Source organism: Bombina bombina, chromosome 8 (assembly GCF_027579735.1).
Source record: "Bombina bombina isolate aBomBom1 chromosome 8, aBomBom1.pri, whole genome shotgun sequence".
Lineage (NCBI taxonomy): Eukaryota > Metazoa > Chordata > Amphibia > Anura > Bombinatoridae > Bombina > Bombina bombina.
The window spans coordinates 28,450,302-28,471,994 of NC_069506.1; the positions used below are offsets into that span (position 1 = coordinate 28,450,302).

Here is a 21,693-nt window from a genome sequence, read left to right on the forward strand (position 1 = left end):
GCTATCAAAATAATAAAATTAAACCTAAATTAATACCCCTATAAAAATAAAAAATACAGAGAAAAAAAATAAAAAACACCCCCCCTAATCTAATACTAAACTACAATAGCCCTTAAAATAGCTTTTTGTAGGGCATTGCCCTATGTTTAACAGCTCTTTTACATTAAAAATAAACAAAGTCCCCCCCTAACAGTACAACCCCCCCCCCACCCACCCACCAAAACCCGCCCAAAAAAAAAAAAACTAACACTAATGAACCTAAACTAGCCATTGCCCCTAAAGGGGCATTTGGTATGGGTATTGCCCTTAAAAGGGCATTCAACCCTTTAAATTGCCCAAAAAAACCCTAATCTAAAAAAAACAAAAATGTAAAAAAAAAAAAAACTATCACTAAAGCCCCAAATAAGTTACTCCATGGTTCAGAAATCCGGCGGAGAAGGTCTTCTTCCAGGCGGGTCCACCATCTTCACTCCACAGCTGAGGTCCGGAGCAGTCTTCCCAGATGTGACGATCCTCGGCGGTGGTCATCTGTGGCGGCGGGTCCTCGGCGACATGGAGGCTCCTCTTCATCCGATGTCCGTGGTATACTGAATATTGAATGCAAGGTACCGCAATCCAATTTGGGGTACCTTGCATTCCTATTGCTGAATTTTTCAAAACAGCCAATAGGAATTAGAGCTACAAAAATCCTATTGGCTGTTCAAGTCAGCCAATAAGATTTCAGTAGCTCCTCATCCTATTGGCTGATTTTGAAAATTTTTAGCCAATAGGAATTCAAGTACCCCAAATAAATATGGATAACCTTGAATTCAATCTTCAGAGTGCATGAGGACGATTGCATGAAGAGGAACCTCCCACACCTTGGCCAAGAAGCGCCACTGCCGCCGAGGAGCACCACTACTGGGAAGACTGCTCCGGGCCTTCCGTCAGCGCTGGCCTTCGGCTGTGGATGAAGATGGACCCGCCTGGAAGAAGAACTTCTCCGCCGACTTGCTGAAAACCTGTGGAGTACCTATTTGGGGCTTTAGTGTATAGGGTTTTTTTTTTGGGGGGGGGGGTTTGTTTTTTTATAGATTAGGGTTTTTTGGGGGCAAACTTTCAAAAGAGCTGAATGCCCTTTTAAGGGCAGTGAAAAAGAGCTGAATGCCCTTTTAAGGGGCAGTGAAAAAGATCTGAATGTCCCTTTTAAGGCAGTGCCCCATACAAATGCAAATGGATAATTTAGGTTTATTAGTGTTAGTTTTTTTGGTGGGGGGGGTTACTGTTAGGGGGAGTTGGTTTATTTTGTATGTAAAAGAGCTGTTAAACTTGGGACAATGCCCCTACAAAAAGCCATTTTAAGGGCTATTTTTTGTTTAGCATAGATTAGTGTTTTTTTTTATTTTGGATAGTGTTTATCATTTTTGTAATGTTAGCGTTTTTATTTTCTGTAATTAGATTATGTACTTGTTTTTGTAATTTTTATTGTATTGTAGTAATTTTTTTTTAATTGTAATTTAAGGGGTTAATTTAAGGGTTGTTAGGTAAGGGGGCTTAGTCATTTAAATTAATTTTTTGGCATTGTGGGGGTTGGCAGTGTAGGAGGTACTAGGTAAATTGAGGTTTAATGCGTTGGGGGGTTGGCGGAGATTAGGGGTTAAATAGATGTATTAGGTAGTTTGCGATGTTGGAGTTTGCAGATTTAGGGGTTAATTAATAATTTTATTAGGTAGTGTTTTTTTCCTTTAATACTTTGTACGGCGGTTGTGTTTTTTAGTTTTTTTTAATGCTTATTGCGGGCGGGGGGTTAGGTGTTGTTGTTTTTTTCTCATATTATTGTGTGTGGTTTTTTATTTTGCTGCATCCCGGTGCAGTGGATTCTTTCACAACCCTGCCATTTTCGGAATCCACCTGGATGCAGCTTTGCTGCTACCAGGTGAATTCTTTTGGCTGCGCTGTCAGCCAACATTCTGTTGGCTGCCTCGCGCTGCCAACATTCCTTTTGAAGATGCGTACACAACTGTCGACAGCGATGGACATTACAAACGCAATTATAGTATAGACATATACACATCAGTTTAATGCGCTTTGCAGATATTGCTCTTTTTTACAAATTGAAGGTTTGGCGCAATTTTTCCAACATACATACACATATATACACATTCATACACATATATGCACACACACTTATATATACACACCACCAGCAAAAAGATTATAACTCACCGAAGGCTGATGTTTGTTAGCATTTTTTTAGCAATAAAGTATTTTTTAATTAAGGTATGTACATTTTTTTTTTAAATTTTTTTTTAGACATAATGCTATTGCACACTTAATAGACTACAGTATAGTGTAAATACATCTCTTCTATGAACTGGGATACAAAAAAAATTGTATGTGGGGGGGAGCCTATTCTCATTGCAGAAAGACGTGTTTTTGTGAAGCTCCTGCAGCTTGAAGGACTTTCTATTAGTTCTACATTGTAATTATACTACAAATAAGAGATTTGTGAATGTTTTTCCGGCTAGGATCTGATGAGATACCCAGTTCTGGAGATCAGACAGGGACTCTGCCTATGTTCTTTGAGACAGCTATGTGAATAAGCTCTTCCACAGGCCTAGGAACCATTTTGCAACTCGCAGCGGACTACGGCAACATAAAGATCTCAAATGAATACTCCTGTGATAGCAGGTGAAGCTTAGGTCTGGGGCTGCCACAATTTACCCCCCCCCTAACTCTGGGGTTAAGATATTCTGCAATAGGATACCAGACTGTTACACAGACACAATATTAGGCTTTTCTCAATTATCATCAACATGGAGTATGACGAATATATCATTAAGGAAATAAGCTATCTTCTAAAAAGATTCCCAAGCTTCGTTCGAAAAGGCGCCTTAAATTGGTGTTTCAATCTAACATAGCTGAAACAGCAGAGCCTAGGTTTTCCAGAATGTTCCCTCTTTATCGAGGCGTTTAATATGGGCGGTGATATGGGGCCCCAGCGGTTCCCTGCTTACCCTCCATAAACCTCTGATGGATACAGAAAAAAGATCAGGCGGGAGCCTAACTGTCTGAGTGAGGGATCTCTGTTGGAACCCCAGAGAGAGGAGCAGAGAGCCCGGCTATGATCAGTGCCTGCAGCTACCTCCTGTCCCAGGGCAAGAAACTCTCACTGGATGGCCTTCGATAAAGGAAAAGAGCACTTCGGCAAGGATATCACGTTCCAGTACGATGTTCAGATGATCCCCCAAAGGCTAACCCCATCAGTCTACACTCCCTACTTTACAGGAACTAAAGATTGGGTGAGCTGGAATATGCCATCACAACTTTATTTCACCAAAGAGCGAGAGCAGCTCATATCCAGATGGCAGTGGAGCACCTTCTTGACAGACTGCGCTCCCTGCAGTGGACTCTTTGTTAGTCCTCTCCTTACTCAATGGCCTAGCGGGAATTGTTACTTTCAGAATGCCGCGGATGGCCCCTTAGCAAATGGTTCAGAATCAATGGAGCTGCACACCAGAAAGCAGGGGTAGGCTAGAAGTCATCATTACCCAGCGACGGAGTCAGATAAGTTCTGTTCTCCCGGTCTCTATTTGTTCCTGTGTCAAACTTCTGCCTTTCAGATGACGACCTCTGGGTCTGATTTATGGACAAATGTAGAGACCCTTGTTGGGATACCTATCTACAATATATACTCAGATGTACTATACTAGTTAAACTATTATCTTATATCCAAAAGTCCATCCCATTTTAAACATATGTGTGCTAATATCTTATAGTTATATCTTGTCTATTCTATAGATATATTACCTTTTTGAGAGAGCTGAGGCTGCTGATCTTCATAGCCCCCTCAAACACACTCACAAGGATATGTAGATATTATATATATATATATATAGTGCAGCATACTAAACATGTCCCAACTTTGTTATCCTTATAGAATATACCTTATGTGCTATAAAAAAATATATAGTACACGCGGTTTAGCGGTACAAGAACTAGTTGGATGGATAAACGTTATCCTGTCTCAAAGTTTATTTTTCAAATAAATTAGTGCTCAGCTGTTTCCCTCCCTCTACTCAATGTGGAGCCTATATTAATAAGTCTTGAAAACCTGGCTCTGATGATGTATTACATATAATTTAATGTGACTCTAATTTAAATAGTAATGTAACCTACCTAGCACTTTTTAAATAGTAAACAGGGAGCCATGTTATAGCCCTTTTAATAGTCTAGCAAAGCAAGCTCATGTTATATATAACCCCCCACTTTGCCCCTTAGTTTAGTATTACTAACAGATTACAGCTTTGTTAGGATTCTCTTTGAAAACCCATGGTTGGTATACTCTACATGAGTGGGATTATTAATGATGTTTATTACTGGAAGTGCTAAATTGTTCTGTTTGCAGCATTGAATGTTTTTATCACAGGGAGAAAACTGTTTACCTTTGCCTGATTTTCAACATACATACAAACCTATAACTCTATTCATGTTGTACTGTTTGTGTGTATTGATGACTTGCATAGGCGGAGAGTGCTGCTGTCTGCGGCCGGGGACAGCAGATCTTAGCTTATTTATCTATTGCAACCAATACCATCTTGAAAATACCTCTCATTGCAGTGTTATATATAGAAGTAAGTTTCTCATTAAGACACGGTCTGTAATGCCCATGAAAGTTTAGCTTACTGTTAATGATCTAGCAGGCATATTGAAATCTACATTTATGATGGGAGTCAACTACTCATGAAGTCCTATAGGGGGGGTTTACAGCTATAATAAAGTTCCTTTACAGAGGATATAGTACATTTACAAATAAAAAAAAGTCAGTCACTTACAACTTGTATCCAGACTCAGCTCCTGATTATACCCATCATGGGCTAAATCTGCCCTTATATGGGATGTTATACTAGAATTGCTCTAAAACCAAATTGAGGGAAGTTGCATAGAATGAACAGTCCTGATACAATCCCCATATACTGTATGATTGCCATGGCTCATGGGTAGGGGACCCCTTACATGCATAAATGATAAGCAAATTATAGGGCATGCTAATACTACTATATACATTTATCTCCAGTGGATCTCATAGTCATTAGGTGATGTCAACACGCGAGAATTTATTTCCGCCAATTTTAACAATGGTATATGTCATATTCCTAATCGCTTATAGACTAGTTTATATTATATAACTAATTATGGTTGAGTTTATTTTCATAGGCAAAAAAAAATAACAAAATAGGTTCATTATTTGAGACCCCACGAGTGGTCTCCTTGTGTTTACCTCCTATAAATATTCATTTTATACATTGATGTGAGGGCCAAGAGGGGCCACGTGAGACATTTAGTTGGTACGGCGTTTATTTGGCACACATATGTTCATTACAAGTGTAAAATGTTATGTATATTTTCCCTAACTTCTACTAGCTGCTGAACCATGTATCCATTATTCTTATCTGTCTGTATTTTGATATTCGTTGTATGGTAAGCCTTGAATTGAACCTGATAAAAATTATAAAAAAAACACATAACCTAAATTTGTGTGGATTCACTTTATTGCAGTGATCTGGAACCAAACCTGCAATATCTCCCGAGGTACGATATTTTGTACCTCTGGATTGTTATTATTCAGTTGACTTGTAGCAAGTCCTTGTGCATGTTTTTTTTGTTGTTTGTTTTGTTTTTTCTGCTTTTGGAGCCTGCACGTGGGAAAGCCTCATTATCAAGAGCCTGATTCTTCTACCCCTCTCCGCGTTCTGTTCCTTGGTGTTCTACTGATGTACCACATGTATGGTTCGCTATCAGTAAGGGTGGAGAACAGGAGAGGGAAGCTGACAGCCAAATACCTTCTCCAAGTGAAGGACAGTCATCGCAGAACTGTCCTGTCACCTAAAGATGAATATGTTATGAAAGTATCTACCTCATTTTTGCCCCTACTATGATTCCCCACAAGCAATCCAAACACTATGAGAAACTTTACACAAGGGCGCAGCAACCGCTTTTTAAAAAGTGAACATGAGAAGAGTTAAGAAACTATATTTACACTTATTAGAAGGCTAGATATTACTTACAATAAATGTATAGTTTAAGATTTCTTTTTTATAAGGTTCAGAAATAAACTATTATATCTTACAAATATATCTTGTTAGATATATTTGTTTGCTAAAATATAAATAGTACTTAACAAGAAGAAATTAGCCATTTGAAGCTTTCTTTGGTCTTCTTTTTAGCTCTGCATACAGTCATTGAATGGATCAAAACCTCTTACTTTCTCCTGTCTATTCAGGCTGGTGAAGAAAAAACGAGGTGGAGGTAGAGGAGGAGAGGTCCTCTCAGTGGATGGAAAACTCATCGCCCAATGCTCAGTGCATCTGATCCAGAGGATCCTGAAGCTGATCAAAAGACAAGAGGTCGACTTCTTGTAATGAGGTTCTGGAGGAGAAGCTGTGCGACCTCCCCGACCAAGCACTCGCTTGCCCAAAATGCAGGACACTTCGATGGAGCGTGTTTGGGCAGCCGCTAAGTGAGGTTATAGAGAAGCTAAATGGTGAGCTGGACCCTCGTGGCTGGAATAGTCACCCCGAGCCCACTGACCAGTCCTTTCGGACTTGCCCTCCCGGGGACACTACCGGGGGGCACAAAGTCAGGACGATAGCCAGGGAAATTTCTGACCCCATGGACTTCTACCACTTTACCCCAGAGAGTCCAAACACTTCTGCAACAAGTTAGGTGGCAACCATGACCTCTGCAGGCCAAAGCCAACAGACACATGTTTTTTAGTGGCCCTCAGAACTGATCGACAAGAAGAACAGGGAAGAACAGTAAAGGAGGAGACTGAAAGATCATTAGATGTGACGAGAGAAACACTTTTGACAACTCCCTCTTGTGAAAAGAGCCCTTGTGCTCAGTATTGCAGAGGACTCTGGGGTAGATGAGGGTCAGGGAGCCCTTGTGATGCGCCACATCCTTGTGAATTCAGGTACAGTCTACAATGATTATTAGTAATTTAAGGGACATGATAAGCTAAATGTTAAAGCAAATGAAAGCTGATGCAGCATAGCTGTAAAAGCTGACTAGAAAAATAATCACCTGGAATATCTTTATGTGTTAAAAAGGAAGATTATATTTTACTTAAAGGGACACTGACCCCCCCAAAATTTTTCCTTTCGTGATTCAGATAGGAGCATGACATTTTAAGCAACTTTCTAATTTACTCTTATTATTTTCCCAGTACTTACTATGCAAGGGGAGGGGTGCATCTGTCATGTTGCAGGCACAGTCCATGTTATTTTTCACTATTCAGTTTAAAGGGACACTAAACCTCATAATTAGGACAATTCATTGATTCAGATTAGAGCAGCAAATTTCTAATTTACATCCTTTTTATCAATTTTTCTTCTGTTTCTCTTGCTATCTTTATTAAAAACAAGCAAAAGTTAAATATAAAGCCCCCTTAGGAGCCTGGCCCATTTTTAGGTTCAGCGCCCTGGGATAGTGCTTGCTTTATTTGTGGGTTACATTTAGCCACCAATAAGCAAGCGTAACACCAATATTGCATGCTCTAGCTGAATCATGAAAGAAATTTGGGTTTAGTATCCCTTTAATCAGTACCTAAAGGCTCAGGTGTGTTCAAGAAGTTTAAAGGGACAGTCTACCTTCATAATAAAGTTTATGTATTTCGTTAGTTTGCCCCATATTAACTTGTCTTACCTGGTTGTCACCATGCTGCACACAACGGTTTTTTCTGTTATATTTCCAAGAGAAATCTCTTGGAAATATTAGAGAAGCCGTTGTGTGCTGCATGGTGAACAACCATAAAACAAGTTAATATGGGGGCAAACTAACGAAATACATAACTTTATTATGAAGGTAGACTGTCCCTTTAACTTTGATTCAGTGTTTAACCTAGGACCTTAACACAAAACAGAAAAGGGGTTTTTAAAATTAAAATGTTTTAATATACCTCCCCCTACCCCCACCCCCCCCACTATCCCTAGAGAGGCCAATGTAGATTCTACACAATTTAAAACTGTAACCCTGCAACCTGCTACACGTTGATTGCCTGATCATTTATTTATTTTTAACTATTATGTCCTAGGGCTTCAAAACGGTGCAAAATTCTAAATAATAAAATGATAATGTTAAAAGTTTTTTAAAATCCTTTCACTTTGTATTCAGATATTTTTCCAAACCAGTGATTAATTGAGATGAGGGATATGAAAGTAAATAAGAAAATGCTCTGTGTTGTATACAAGTACTAGTGTAATAATAAAATGCGTTCACTGTTTAAAGGGACATAGATAATGATATAATTGCATTATCTATAGCAATGCTGCTACACTATGGGCTAGATTACAAGTGGAGCAGTATATTTAGCACTCCCTCTTGAGTGTAAACTTCCCTAGAAGTAATATTTTTGCACAAGTCGGGTAGCGCGTGTATTACAAGTTGAAAGTAAAAAGCTTGCACCCAAGCGAAACCCGACTAGTGCTTACCAAAGAACTTTGAATATCGTGACCATGTTAACTTATTCTCCACACAGACTTCAATGGATAGCGCAGAAGAAAAAACATAACCCTTATCGATCATGTACTAACCCTACAGGAGTTAATAATATTTTACATTCCATTTTTGTTATTGTAACTATATTATTTTTTTTATCTTATATTTAGTATTTTATATATATATATATCTGTATATACCTTTACCTATATATCTATTCCTATAGATATACTGGTTTTGGATATCTATTTTACATCAACATTATCAGATATATATAAATATAGATGAGGTGTGCGTGCGAGGCGCGCATTCCAATGTTCTTCACATAAGGAATTATTTTATTATATATATATAATATCTTGTGTGATGTATTGTGTATATATGTGTGTATATATATATGTGTATAGTTATATATATATGTATGTATATATATATATATATATATATATAATATATATATATATATATATATATATATATATTATATAATATATATATATATATATATATATAGAGAGAGAGAGAAGCTTTTGGAAGAATGCTTTCCTTTTTCAAGTCTGAAGCAATAATGACCAATTTTGATGGAATTTATAGATTATATCTTAAAACACGGGATGCTAAAAATACAAAGTGTTACAGAGGTCTGAGTGCAGGGGGAGGAGGTGGGTGTCATAAAAATCATTGAGGGGGGTTTAGGAGACAGAGGTAGAAGCAGTGTCCAGTGAAGGAGACAAGACAGGGGAAATATATGGTTTTACATAGAGCATACACTGACATAAAGTTATATATCGTAAAATATGTATACTCTCCAGCACCTTTGTATCAACGGGTGACCACGGTTGTTCTATGACTAGATGAAATAAATAGATGTAAATAAATATACATCTTTTATTCTGGAGTGCTGCCATCTGCCTCTTTGTTTCTATAAAGTTATATATCAACATGAAATCAATATGTATACAGGTGGAATATAAGATAGTCAAAAAAGGAGAAAGGAAAGAAGAAAAGGGGAATAATAATGACAAAGAGTGGGGACATAGGTTTAACTTTGCCTCTGAGAGTCTTGATTTTGAGGTTTTGGATGAAGTGGTCAGGTTGGGTGAAATGGCGACCAACAGGGGTACAGTATTTTGTTTCACAGTGATTTTTGATTGAGTGTCTGTGTGTGATATGGATATTTTTTATCAGATAGTGTTTTTATGAGTATAACTTGTCAGTATATAGCAGGGTTATAATACAATTTATTTAATAATTATTCTTTAAAATGACCTCCAATTAAAATGCATATACAAAGCAATTAAAATCAATATTTATTTCTAAATTCTTTACATTAGTTAAAGTTATAAACACATTGAATTGTATTTATAGAAACCAGATTATGAATCAGATGATACACACTTATGCTGTTATAATATCCTTACTAAGATCATAAAAGATGCACCTTTACAATATAGAGTATGGGATCGCTAACTTTCAGACAAATATAATTTAAGCTACTTTGCCCACAATTGATTCTATATAACTCCAATTAAAACACCAGAAGATATAATGCAAAGGCAAAGTTCTAAAATATATATAGTTGCAAATATAAATTACTTAGCACTAAATATGACTAGTTAAACTACAGGGAGTGCAGAATTATTAGGCAAATTAGTATTTTGACCACATCATCCTCTTTATGCATGTTGTCTTACTCCAAGCTGTATAGGCTCGAAAGCCTACTACCAATTAAGCATATTAGGTGATGTGCATCTCTGTAATGAGAAGGGGTGTGGTCTAATGACATCAACACCCTATATTAGGTGTTCATAATTATTAGGCAACTTTCTTTCCTTTGGCAAAATGGGTCAAAAGAAGGACTTGACAGGCTCAGAAAAGTCAAAATAGTGAGATATCTTGCAGAGGGATGCAGCACTCTTAAAATTGCAAAGCTTCTGAAGCGTGATCATCGAACAATCAAGCGTTTTCATTCAAAATAGGTCAACAGGGTCGCAAGAAGCATGTGGAAAAACCAAGGCGCAAAATAACTGCCCATGAACTGAGAAAAGTCAAGCGTGCAGCTGCCAAGATGCCACTTGCCACCAGTTTTGGCCATATTTCAGAGCTGCAACATCACTGGAGTGCCCAAAAGCACAAGGTGTGCAATACTCCAGAGACATGGGCCAAGGTAAGAAAGGCTGAAAGACGACCACCACTGAACAAGACACACAAGCTGAAACGTCAAGACTGGGCCAAGAAATATCTCAAGACTGATTTTTTCTAAGGTTTTATGGACTGATGAAATGAGAGTGAGTCTTGATGGGCCAGATGGATGGTGCCCGTGGCTGGATTGGGTAAAGGGCAGAGAGCTCCAGTCCGACTCAGACGCCAGCAAGGTGGAGGTGGAGTACTGGTTTGGGGCTGGTATCATCAAAGATGAGCTTGTGGGGCCTTTTCGGAGTTGAGGATGGAGTCAAGCTCAACTCCCAGTCCTACTGCCAGTTTCTGGAAGACGCCTTCTTCAAGCAGTGGTACAGGAAGAAAGTCTGCATCCTTCAAGAAAAACATGATTTTCATGCAGGACAATGGTCCATCACACGCGTCCAAGTACTCCACAGCATGGCTGGCAAGAAAGGGTATAAAAGAAGAAAATCTAATGACATGGCCCTCCTTGTTCACCTGATCTGAACCCCATTAGAGAACCTGTGGTCCATCATCAAATGTGAGATTACAAGGAGGGAAAAACAGTACAACCTCTCTGAACAGTGTCTGGGAGGCTGTGGTTGCTGGCTGCACGCAATGTTGATGGTGAAAACAGATCAAACACTGACAGAATCCATGGATGGCAGGCTTTTGAGTGTACCTTGCAAAGAAAGGTGGCTATATTGGTCACTGATTTGTTTTTGTTTTGTTTTTGAATGTCAGAAATGTATATTTGTGAATGTTGAGATGGTTATATTGGTTTCACTGGTAAAAATAAATAATTGAAATGGGTATATATTTGTTTTTGTTAAGTTGGCCTAATAATTATGCATAGTAATAGTCACCTGCACACACAGATATCCCCCTAAAATAGCTAAAACTAAAAAACTACTTCCAAAAATATTCAGCTTTGATATTAATGAGTTTTTTTGGGTTCATTGAGAACATGGTTGTTGTTCAATAATAAAATTAATCCTCAAAAATACAACTTGCCTAATAATTCTGCACTCCCTGTACATAGACTATGAACTTAACCTTAAAATACAAATTGTGCCCTTTTAAAATTACTAACTGCAACCTAGTTGTAGTTACCAAATACCTTTTGAATTAAATATAAAGAACAGTCATACATCACCACATAAACCAATTGAGTATATCAGCTTTCTCCAATAAGTCAAATTTTACCCCATAAAATTAAGAGAAAGTTAGGCCTAGGTTTGATTTATAGAGACTGGATTCCAAGGTAACAGTTTTGTCAGTCAAAATTCAGCAGCCAAAACCCTTTTTTTTCTCTCTTGTATGAGGCCTATATCACGTGACTATAACCCCACCCCTTTTTATTCTAATCTTTGGCGAATTGGAAACCGCCCCACGGAAGCTTGTCTGTGATAGGCCCCTTGAGCTCATCATCTCTTGGTTATTGGGAGACCCCTTCCTGAGTAGCAATTTATCTTTTGGCTGTGATACCATCTCTGATCTATAGGTGGCAGCAGACACCCAGAAATGCAGTTTTACCATCAAATAATGCTGCAGTTTAAAGGGGACACTGTAGCTAAAAAAAATATTTTTGTGATTCAGATAGAGCATGCAATTTTAAGCAACTTTCTAATTTACCTCCTATTATCAAATTGTCTTCATTTTCTTGTTATGTTTATTTTGAAAAGCAAGAATGTAAGTTTAGATGCCCGCCCCCATTTTAGGTGAACAACCTGGGTTGTCCTTGCTGATTGGACAGCACCTTTGAACAAGTGCTGTCCATGGTTCTGAACCCACAATTTGCTGGCTCCTTAGCTGAGATGCCTTCTTTTCAAATAAAGATTGCAAGAGAATGAAGAAAAATTGATAATAGAAGTAAATTAGAAAGTTGCTTACAATTACATGCTCTATCTAAATAACGAAAGAAAAAATTTGGGTTCAGTGTCCCTTTAACTATCTAAAAAAAATGTTTATCAAATACACTATTTCTTTTGTATTAATAAACCTGTCTGGTCATATGCATACAAAGAGAGAAGCGCTCTACCAGGAACGAACAACAGCTCATTAGCTAGTTCTATGGCGATTTACCACCCGTAAGCAGCCTCTTTTATACCAGTGTGCTTTTCACAAAGGAAAACTTTTCTTAAGTATATCAGTCTGATCCCGCCAAGTAAGGTCAGTCCAGCCCTGAAATACTAGGCAATTCTCCTCTGAACAAGGAACATGACAACCCCAGACAATCGTTTCGGCCTCCTATGGGCCTCGTCGGTGTCGACGTCTGGTTTCCCCCATCAGAAATAGGGTGTCTGGTCATATATCTGTCCCATCTAAAATAATCCAGTATGCATTCATAGACACCAGACATGAGTGTATTTCTAGTATCATATTAGTATTATTTTAAAATGCATTTAAAGTTGCATTTGATTATTTTCCCAGATTAATACAAACACTGCATAATTCATATTCAGTACACCTCTTGCTGAGTGCACAAAAACATATGACACAATTTATGGGGCAACCACACATGTACTTAAATAAAATAGGTTATTAATTTTGAAATAGATTTGACATTTTAAATTGACTGTATAGCTACTTATTAAATTCAGCAAATATTTATCCAACATGCTACTGCTATGCACTGCTTCTTAGGTCCACAAATACACATTTTTATACAATATTGAAAAATATAAAAGTTGTACTTTAAAAAATGAATTTACAATTTACAATGCGACATGTGTTTCTGCTAGTCAGTACAGATGTTTATCTGAGGTTTAGGGGCAATTAACAGGTCTGTGCTAATTACTGTATTCTCAGAATTTCTGTTTGCTCATCTGACCTTATGTACAGAATGTCGTCTCCAAACATCCCATGATGTATGCTAGCTTGGTTGATTATCAGGTCCCTATTTGCTATCCCCTGCGGAGCTGTGAGCTTCAAAGCTAAATCTTTTGTTCTTTCCTATGTAACCAAGGAATAAAGGGGGGTTTGGTCTGTTATGGCTACAACCCACACAATTCATGTCAGAGGAGACAGCTGATCTGAAGTACCCAACATTTATTTTGATACATATGTAGTTTATTCAATGCTATTTACAGATACCCTGACAAACTGTATGTATTTGTGTTGTGTTTAGTGCAGATTTTTTTTTACGAATTACCCTTTACTTGAGGATTTCAGTCACGCTAACCCCATGAGCGTAAAATGCAATTGGGCTCTCATGGTCGCATTTACTTCAACTTCTAATATGAGCACTATTTCCAACGTGTGCAAAAAGTCAATTTCTTTCCTAAGACATTGAGAGTCCACAACGTTCATTCAATTACTAGTGGGATATTCAGTCCTGGCCAGCAGGAGGAGGGCAAAGAGCACCACAGCAAAGTTGTTGAGTGTCACTTCCCTTACCCATAACCCCGAGTCATTCTCTTTGCCTCTATCAATGGAAGAGGTGAAGCTTGGTGTCTGAGGATTTTTTTTCCTTTTTTGGGTACTTCTCCCTGCAAGCAAGGATTTGGGTTAAGCTGTTTCTACGTCAGTCTCTTGAGTAAGAGTAGTGTGGTGGCTTTTAAGCAGTTAAGAATTTGTGAGGTGGTCCCTTACCTTGTTTTCCTAACATATTTGCTGCCCTAAGTCACAGAAAGCCAGAGTTGGTTACTCTGTTCTTTCTTTTTTCCACAGGTCTCTGTATGGAGTATGTGTCCTTTCACGCCCGGTGAGCTGTCTTTCCTGCCGGACAGCTAGATTGCAGGTAAGTGCTTTTTGTCTTCTAGGTGTTGGAGACTTGCACTTCAGGAAAATCGTTTAAAGACCTGAACCCTAATTTTTTTCTTTCGTGAATCAGATAGAGCATGCAATTTTAAGCAACTTTCTAATTTACTCCTATTATCAATTTTTCTTCATTCTCTTGGTATCTTTATTTGAAAAGCAAGAATGTAAGTTTAGATTGCCGGCCTATTTTTGGTGAACAACCTGGGTTGTTCTTGCTGATTGGTAGATAAATTCACTCACCAATAAACAAGTACTGTCAGTGCACTGAACCAAAAATTGTCTGGTTCCTTAGCTTAGATGCCTTCTTTTTTTCAAATAAAGATAGCAAGAGAACGAAGAAAATTGATAATAGGAGTAAAATTAGAAAGCTGCCTAAAATTGCATGCTCTATCTGAATCACAAAAGAAAAAAATTGGGTTCAGTGTCTCTTTAACCATGCAGATTATTGGGACAGGCAGTGGGCAGGCACATATGTATGTGGAGGCTGGGGGTTAAATCTTCTCTTTATTGGGTGAAGTTTTTCCTCTGTGGCTCTATGTTAAACTTTTGTAGTTTTATTGGGGCATGTTACAGTGGGGACAAGTATTCAGACTCATTTTATAAGTCTGCTTATATTTTGGCAATTGCTGTTAAAAAAAAAAAAAAAAAGTTACCCGGGTAAACAACTTTTATTTATTTCCTTCGGCAGGGAACGCACGCTTTTAGTTGCTGCACAGTTCCTCTTTGCCGGTCACGTGATCTCCTCTTCCGACATCAGAGCAGAGTGGCGTCACGGTGTAACTGCCTTTCTGTGTCGACTGTTGCGGCAGATGAGTTAAGTCGCTATCAGTCCCTGTGCTTCCAACAAATTGGGATTCCTCTGAATTGCGGTTCTTTTCCATTGGGGCAGTTTTATTTTTTAGTGTAACGCTTAAAGGGACAGTATACACTCATTTTCATATAACATGTAATGTATAGCATGTAATAGACACTACTATAAATAAGATGCACAGATACTGATATAAAAATCCAGTATAAAACTGTTTAAAAACTTATTAAGAAGCTCTCAGTTTAGCTCTGTTGAAAAAGGCAGTAAGAAAGCCCACTGCAAGTGTGAAATAAGACACTCCCCCCTCCCTCCCTCTTCTTTTGCATATGAAAAGACCCTTTACACAAACAGGAGCAAGCTGGAGAAGGTATCTGACGGTATTCTCATAAAACTTTTGGGGCTTGGTTAGGAGTCTGAAAATCAGAGCAATATTATTTAAAAATAAGCAAAACTATACATTTAAAAAAAAAAAAAAAACTTTATGGGCTATATAAATAAATTATCTACAAAACATTTATGAAAAGAAAACAATGAGTGTATAATGTCCCTTTTAAGGATATTAAGAGCCTCTTCTTAAAGTGACGGTAATCTTTAATTTGAAAATGTTAAATTACTCTTTTAATTTTTTGTTGTTGTTTTTTATGTCTAGAGGCCCACATTGTTTTGCCTAGGCAATTTTGTGCTACATGTTTAGCTAGAACGATAGAATGTAAAGATAAATTATTGTCCCCCAGGATAATGCTGTTCAGGTTATGCCGCAGCTTTCTCCTCAAACGTCCCAAGCCTCATTGGCGTCACATACAGTGCCTTGCGGTTCCTCTCAGCCTCCTGGAGGCGTATATTTGCTTGTAGATTTTGCTGCACAGATATCTTCTGCGGTATCTTCCGCATAATCTGATTTTTCCCATGTTGGGGAAGCGCAAGAGGAAATCTAAACATTTTTCTGAAAGTAAGGTGTCTGTTTCCTCTGCTGTTGCGAGGGTTGACCTCCATCCTAAATCTGATGAAAAGGATACCTCAGTAGCTTCTGAGGGTGAAATCTCAGATTCTGACAGTATAATTCCTTTAACGGACTCTGAATAGGTATCCTTCAGATTTAAGCTTGAACACATCTGTGTACTGTTAAAGGAGGTACTGGCTGCTTTGGATGACTGATTCTTCTGTTGCTGTCAACCCTAAGAAATCTAGTAAACTTAACAAATACTATGATGTTCTTTCCTCTGTGAAAGTGTTTCCCTATCCAGACCGTGTGTCGGAGATCATTGCACAGGAGTGGGATAAGCCAGGGATACCCTTCTCCTCGGCTCCCGTTTTTAAAAAGATGATTCCTGTTGCTGACTCAATTCGAGATTCATGGTGCACAGTGCCTAAGGTAGAAGGGGCCTATTGAGGATAGCTGTTCCTTTAAGGATCCCATGGACACAAAACTGGAAGCTTATTTAAAGAATATGCATGCTCATTACGGTCTACAATGGCAACCTGCAGTCTGTATTGCCACAGTGGCAAGTGCAGTATCTTATTGGTGCGATACTTTGTCAGAGTAGATTTTAGAGGAAACTCCTTTGGAGGCGATCCAAGATAGAATTAAGGCCCTCAAACTATCCAATTCCTTTATTTCTGATGCTATCTTGCAAGTCATTAGACTGGAAGCCAAGATGTCTGGTTTCACTGTTCTAGCCCGCAGGGCTTTATGGCTGAGAATCTCGGTCAGCTTATGTTACCCTTCCAAGTCCAAGGTTTTGTTGCTACCTTACAAGGGTAAGGACCCTGTTTGGTCCTGGTCTGGCAGAGATAATTTCCGAAATTACAGGTGGAAAGGGGTCCTTTTTACCACAAGACAAGAAGAATAGACCTAAGGGGGTGTCAATTCTATTTTCGTTCCTTTCGTAACTTCAAAGGTCAAAAGTCTTCCTCTTCCAAGCCGGAACAGTCCAAGTCCTCTTGGAGACCCAATCAGACTTGGAATAAGGGGAACAATCTAAGAAGCCCTCATCTGAGACTAATTCAGCATGAAGGTCCGCCCCCGGTCTGGTACTGGATCAGGTAGGGGGCAGACTTTCCTTGTTTCGACAAGCTTAGATACAGGATGTCCCAGACCATTGGGCTGTGGAGCATAGTATCTCAAGGTTACAAAATAGACTTTAAAAAACTTGTCATCCCAAGGGCAAATTTCACACTCTCAAGGTTATCTGCAGACCAGGTAAAAGAGAGGCATTCTTGAACTGCGTTCAGGACCTTTTCTCCCTGGGAGTGATGTTACAGTTCCTCTAAGGGAACAGGTCAAGGATTTTATTCAAATCTGTTTGTGGTTCCCAAAAAAGAGGGAACTTTTCGACCCATTTTGGACCTGAAATGTCTAAACAAATTTCTCAGGATACTGTCCTTCAAAATGGAAACCATTTCGTTCCATTCTTCCTTTAGGTCCAAGCGGGGGTCAGTTCATGACGACTATAGACCTGAAGGACGCGTATCTTCATGTTTCCATTCACAGGGATCATCACACATTCCTGAGATTCGCTTTCCTGGACAAGCACTTTCAGTTTGTAGCTCTTCCGTTTTGGCCTTTTCACAGCTCCCAGAATTTTTCAAAGGCAGTTATCGGGTCTCAAGGAATTGCGGTGGCGCCCTATTCTGGACGACACCTTGGTTCAGGTGCCATCTTTTCAACTAGCAAAATCTCATACGGAGATCTTGTCTACCAGTGAATCTAGAAAAGAGTTCCCTTGATCCAGCAACAAGGGTGGTTTTCTTAGGGACCATAATAAATTCAATATCTATGAAGATTTTTCTGACAGAGGTCAGAAAAAACGAAAATTATCTCCTCTTGCCTCTCATTAGAGTCTACTATCCGGCCGTCAGTAGCTCAATGTATGGAGGTAATTGGTCTGATGGTCGCTTCTATGGGCATCATTCCCTTTGCTTGATTCCATTTGAGAGCGCTGCAATTATGCGTGCTCAGACAATGGAACGGAGACCATTCAGATCTGTCCCATTGGATAGATCTGGACCAGTTGACATAGACTCTCTTTCGTGGTGGATTTCTCAGGATCCTCTGTCTCAGGGAACATGCTTCTGGAGACCCTCCTGGGTGATTGTGACCACGGACGCCATACTGCTAGGCTGGGGGGCAGTCTGTAACTCGCTAAAGGCTCAAGTCCTATGGACTCGACAGGGGTCTTCTCTTCTGATAAATATTTTGGAATTAAGAGCGATCTTCAATGCTCTAGTGGCCTGGCCTCAGTTGTCTTTAGCCCGGTTTATCAGATTCTAGTCGGACAACATCACCTCAGTGGCCTACATCAACCACCAGGGGGGAACCTGGAGTTCCTTGGCCATGAAGGAGGTGACTTGGATAATTCAGTGGGCAGAAACTCACAATTGTCTTCTATCTGCCATCCACATTCCAGGAGTGGACAACTGGGAGGCGGATTTTCTGAGCAGACAGAACTTTCATCCCGGGGAGTGGGCACTCCATCCGGAGGTGTTCTCCAGGTTAACCCTCAAGTGGGGGGTCCCGGAGTTGGATCTGATGGCGTCTCTTCAGAACGCCAAAGTTTCCAAGGTATGGTTCAAGGTCAAGAGATCCTCAGGCCACCCTGATAGATGCTCTGGTGGTTCCTTGGGATTTTAGTCTAGCATACCTGTTTCCTCCGTTTGCTCTCATTCCACAAGTCATTGCTCGTATCAAGCAGGAGAGAGCATCTGTAATTCTAATAGCTCCTGCATGGTCTCGCAGGATCTGGTTTGCAGACCTAGTGAAGATTTCATCTCTTCCTCCTTGGAGGTTACCTCTGAGGAAGGACCTTCTAACTCAGGCTCCTTTCCTACATCCAAATTTTGTTTCTCTGAAGCTGACTGCATGGGGATTGAACCCTTAGTTCTGGCCAAGCGTGGGTTTTCTGAGTCGGTCATTGAGACCATGGTTTAGGCTTGCAAGCCTGTTACTCGTAAAATTTACCATAAGGTATGGCGTAAATACCTATATTGGTGTGAATCGAAGGGCTTCTCTTGGAGTAGGGTCAGAATTTCTAGAATTTTGTCTTTTCTCCAGGAAGGTCTGGAGAAAGGGTTGTCAGTCAGTTCTCTGAAGGGTCAGATTTTTGCTTTATCTATTCTTTTACACAAACGTCTGGTGGATGTGCTAGATGTTCAATCTTTTTATCAGGCCCTGGTCAAAATCAGGCCTGTGTTTAAATATGTTGCTCCTCCTTGGAGCCTTAACATTGTTCTTAAAGTTTTGCAACAGGCTCCGTTTGAGCCAATGCATTCTGTAGATATTAAGTTATCTTGGAAAGTTTTTTGTTCCTTATTGCTATTTCCTCAGCTCGTAGAGTTTCTCAACTCTCGCTTTACAGTGTGATTCCCCTTATCTTGTTTTTTCATGCGGATAAGGCGGTTCTTCGTACTAAATTGCGATTTCTCCCTAAGGTGGTTTCGGATAGAAATATTAATCAGGAAATTGTTGTTCATTCTCTCTGTCCTAATCCTCCTCAAAAGGAACGTCTGTTGCATAACTTGGACCTTGTGCACGCTCTAAAATTCTACCTACAGGCTTCTAAGGATTTTCGCCAGTCTTCTGCCCTGTTTTTGTTTCTCAGGAAAACGTAGGGGTCAGAAGGCCACTTCTACTTCTCTTTGGTTGAGAAATATGTTTTGTTTTGCTTATGAGACTGCTGGACAGCAGCCTCTTGAGAGAATTACGGCTCATTCCACTAGGGCTGTCTCCTCTTCTTGGGCTTTCAAAAATGAAGCTTCTGTGGAACAGATTTGCAAGGCTGCAACTTGGTCCTCTCTACATACTTTTTTCCAATTCTACAAATTTGATACTTTTGCCTCAGCTGAGGCTTCTTTTGGGAGAAAGGTTCTTCAAGCGGTGGTGCCTTCGATTTAGGCCTACTGTCTTGTTCTCCCTCCCTGATCATTCCGTGTCCTCTAGCTTGGGTATTGGTTCCCACTAGTAATTGGAATGACATTGTTTACTCTCCATATCTTAGGAAAGAAAACAAAATTTATGCTTACCTGATAAATTTCTTTCCGGACATGGAGTAGTCCACAACCCCACCCTTAATTAAGACTATTTTTTGTTAAACCTCAGGCACCTCTACACTTTTGTGTTGTGTTATCTTCCTTTTCCATTTCCCTTCGGCTGAATGCCTGGGGGTTATGGGTAAGGGAAGTGACTCTTAACAGCTTTGCTGTGGTGCCCTTTGCCTCCTCCTGCTGGCCAGGAGTGAATATCCCACTAGTAATTGGAATGTCGTGGACTCTCCATGTCCGGAAAGAAAGAAATTTATTAGGTAAGCATAAATGTTATCGCTCGTGTGCAACAGCTCGCACGTCACTTGTACAAGGCGAATATGCATAGCCATCAATCAGCAGCTAGCACCCAGTAATATATTGCTGCTCCTGAGCATACCTAGGTATGCTTTTCAACAAAGACCAAAAGAACAAAATACATTTGATAGTAGAAAAATTGAAAATGTAAAAATTGCACTGTCATGTCTCTTTAATGTCCGTTTTTACATCTCTTTCTTGAACAATAAACACAGCTGCTTATTTTTAGCACGCAGAAAGTTCCTCTATAAGTTCCTTATTAAGCTGTATAGAAGAATGTTGTTTTCTTACAGACATAAACCGCTTCTTCATTGCTTAGCTTGCTTTGTCCCTCCAGGGTGGATAATAATCTGCTTTTGCTGCTGATGATTCATGTGTTCCGAGAAAATGAAGAGCAGCTTTTTAAGGTGAGAAGCCTGTGTCATGTGGTCCTGCAGACTGTCCTAGTCATGTGATCACCATTTATGTTCCCCTCCTTGCTATATAATGAGGAATTTGACTATATATTTACTGCTCCTCAGATGTTTCGCATGAGCACAGGACACATGGAGGGCGACCTGCATCTGGTGTATGTGCTGCTAACGAACTGTTACATCTACTTACTGAGGAAAGGTAACTGCCATTGTATCGCTCTCTCCTCTTGATCTTTCTCGCTCGCTCTCTCCTCTTGATCTTTCTCGCTCGCTCTCTCCTCTTGATCTTTCTCGCTTGCTCTCTCCTCTTGATCTTTCTCTCTAGCTTTTTTTCTACTCTCTTTCTCTAGTTTTTTTTTCTGTTTCTGTGTCTCTCTTTCTCCTGATTCTCTACTCTACTCTACAGAGTTATTGCCGGATGTATCCACCACCTCTTCTGTCTATTTCATAGTCCTCTTTTGTGTCTTACATTAAGTCTGTCTCCTCTTCCAGGATAGTACACAAGTTATAACATTGTTTCTTTTCACCTTCTCTTTGTACCTTGCTGCCCTCACAACCATTTAATCTCCTGATACCGTTTGTCTGTCTTAAAGGGACATGAAAGTCATTATTTTTATTAATGTATACATTATTCAAATATGTTTTCTTCTATACACTCCGTGAGGTTTATTATATAAGGCCTATCACTGAGGGCATACTCAGGTAGGGCACACAGTTCTAGCCCATGGACACAAAATA

At 39.4% G+C, this 21,693-nt stretch overlaps 1 protein-coding gene across 1 annotated transcript in view; it reads left to right on the forward strand.

The window, feature by feature from the left end:
- The window catches only part of PLEKHM2 (pleckstrin homology and RUN domain containing M2), an 84,282-nt gene that overhangs the window by 28,301 nt on the left and 34,288 nt on the right, over positions 1-21,693 (forward strand). Inside the window, 9 exon segments of the mRNA XM_053690244.1 lie at positions 6,293-6,376; positions 6,379-6,442; positions 6,445-6,485; positions 6,487-6,753; positions 6,756-6,875; positions 6,877-6,919; positions 6,922-6,955; positions 20,880-20,949; positions 21,064-21,154. Coding sequence (XP_053546219.1) covers positions 6,293-6,376; positions 6,379-6,442; positions 6,445-6,485; positions 6,487-6,753; positions 6,756-6,875; positions 6,877-6,919; positions 6,922-6,955; positions 20,880-20,949; positions 21,064-21,154 — 814 coding nt within the window.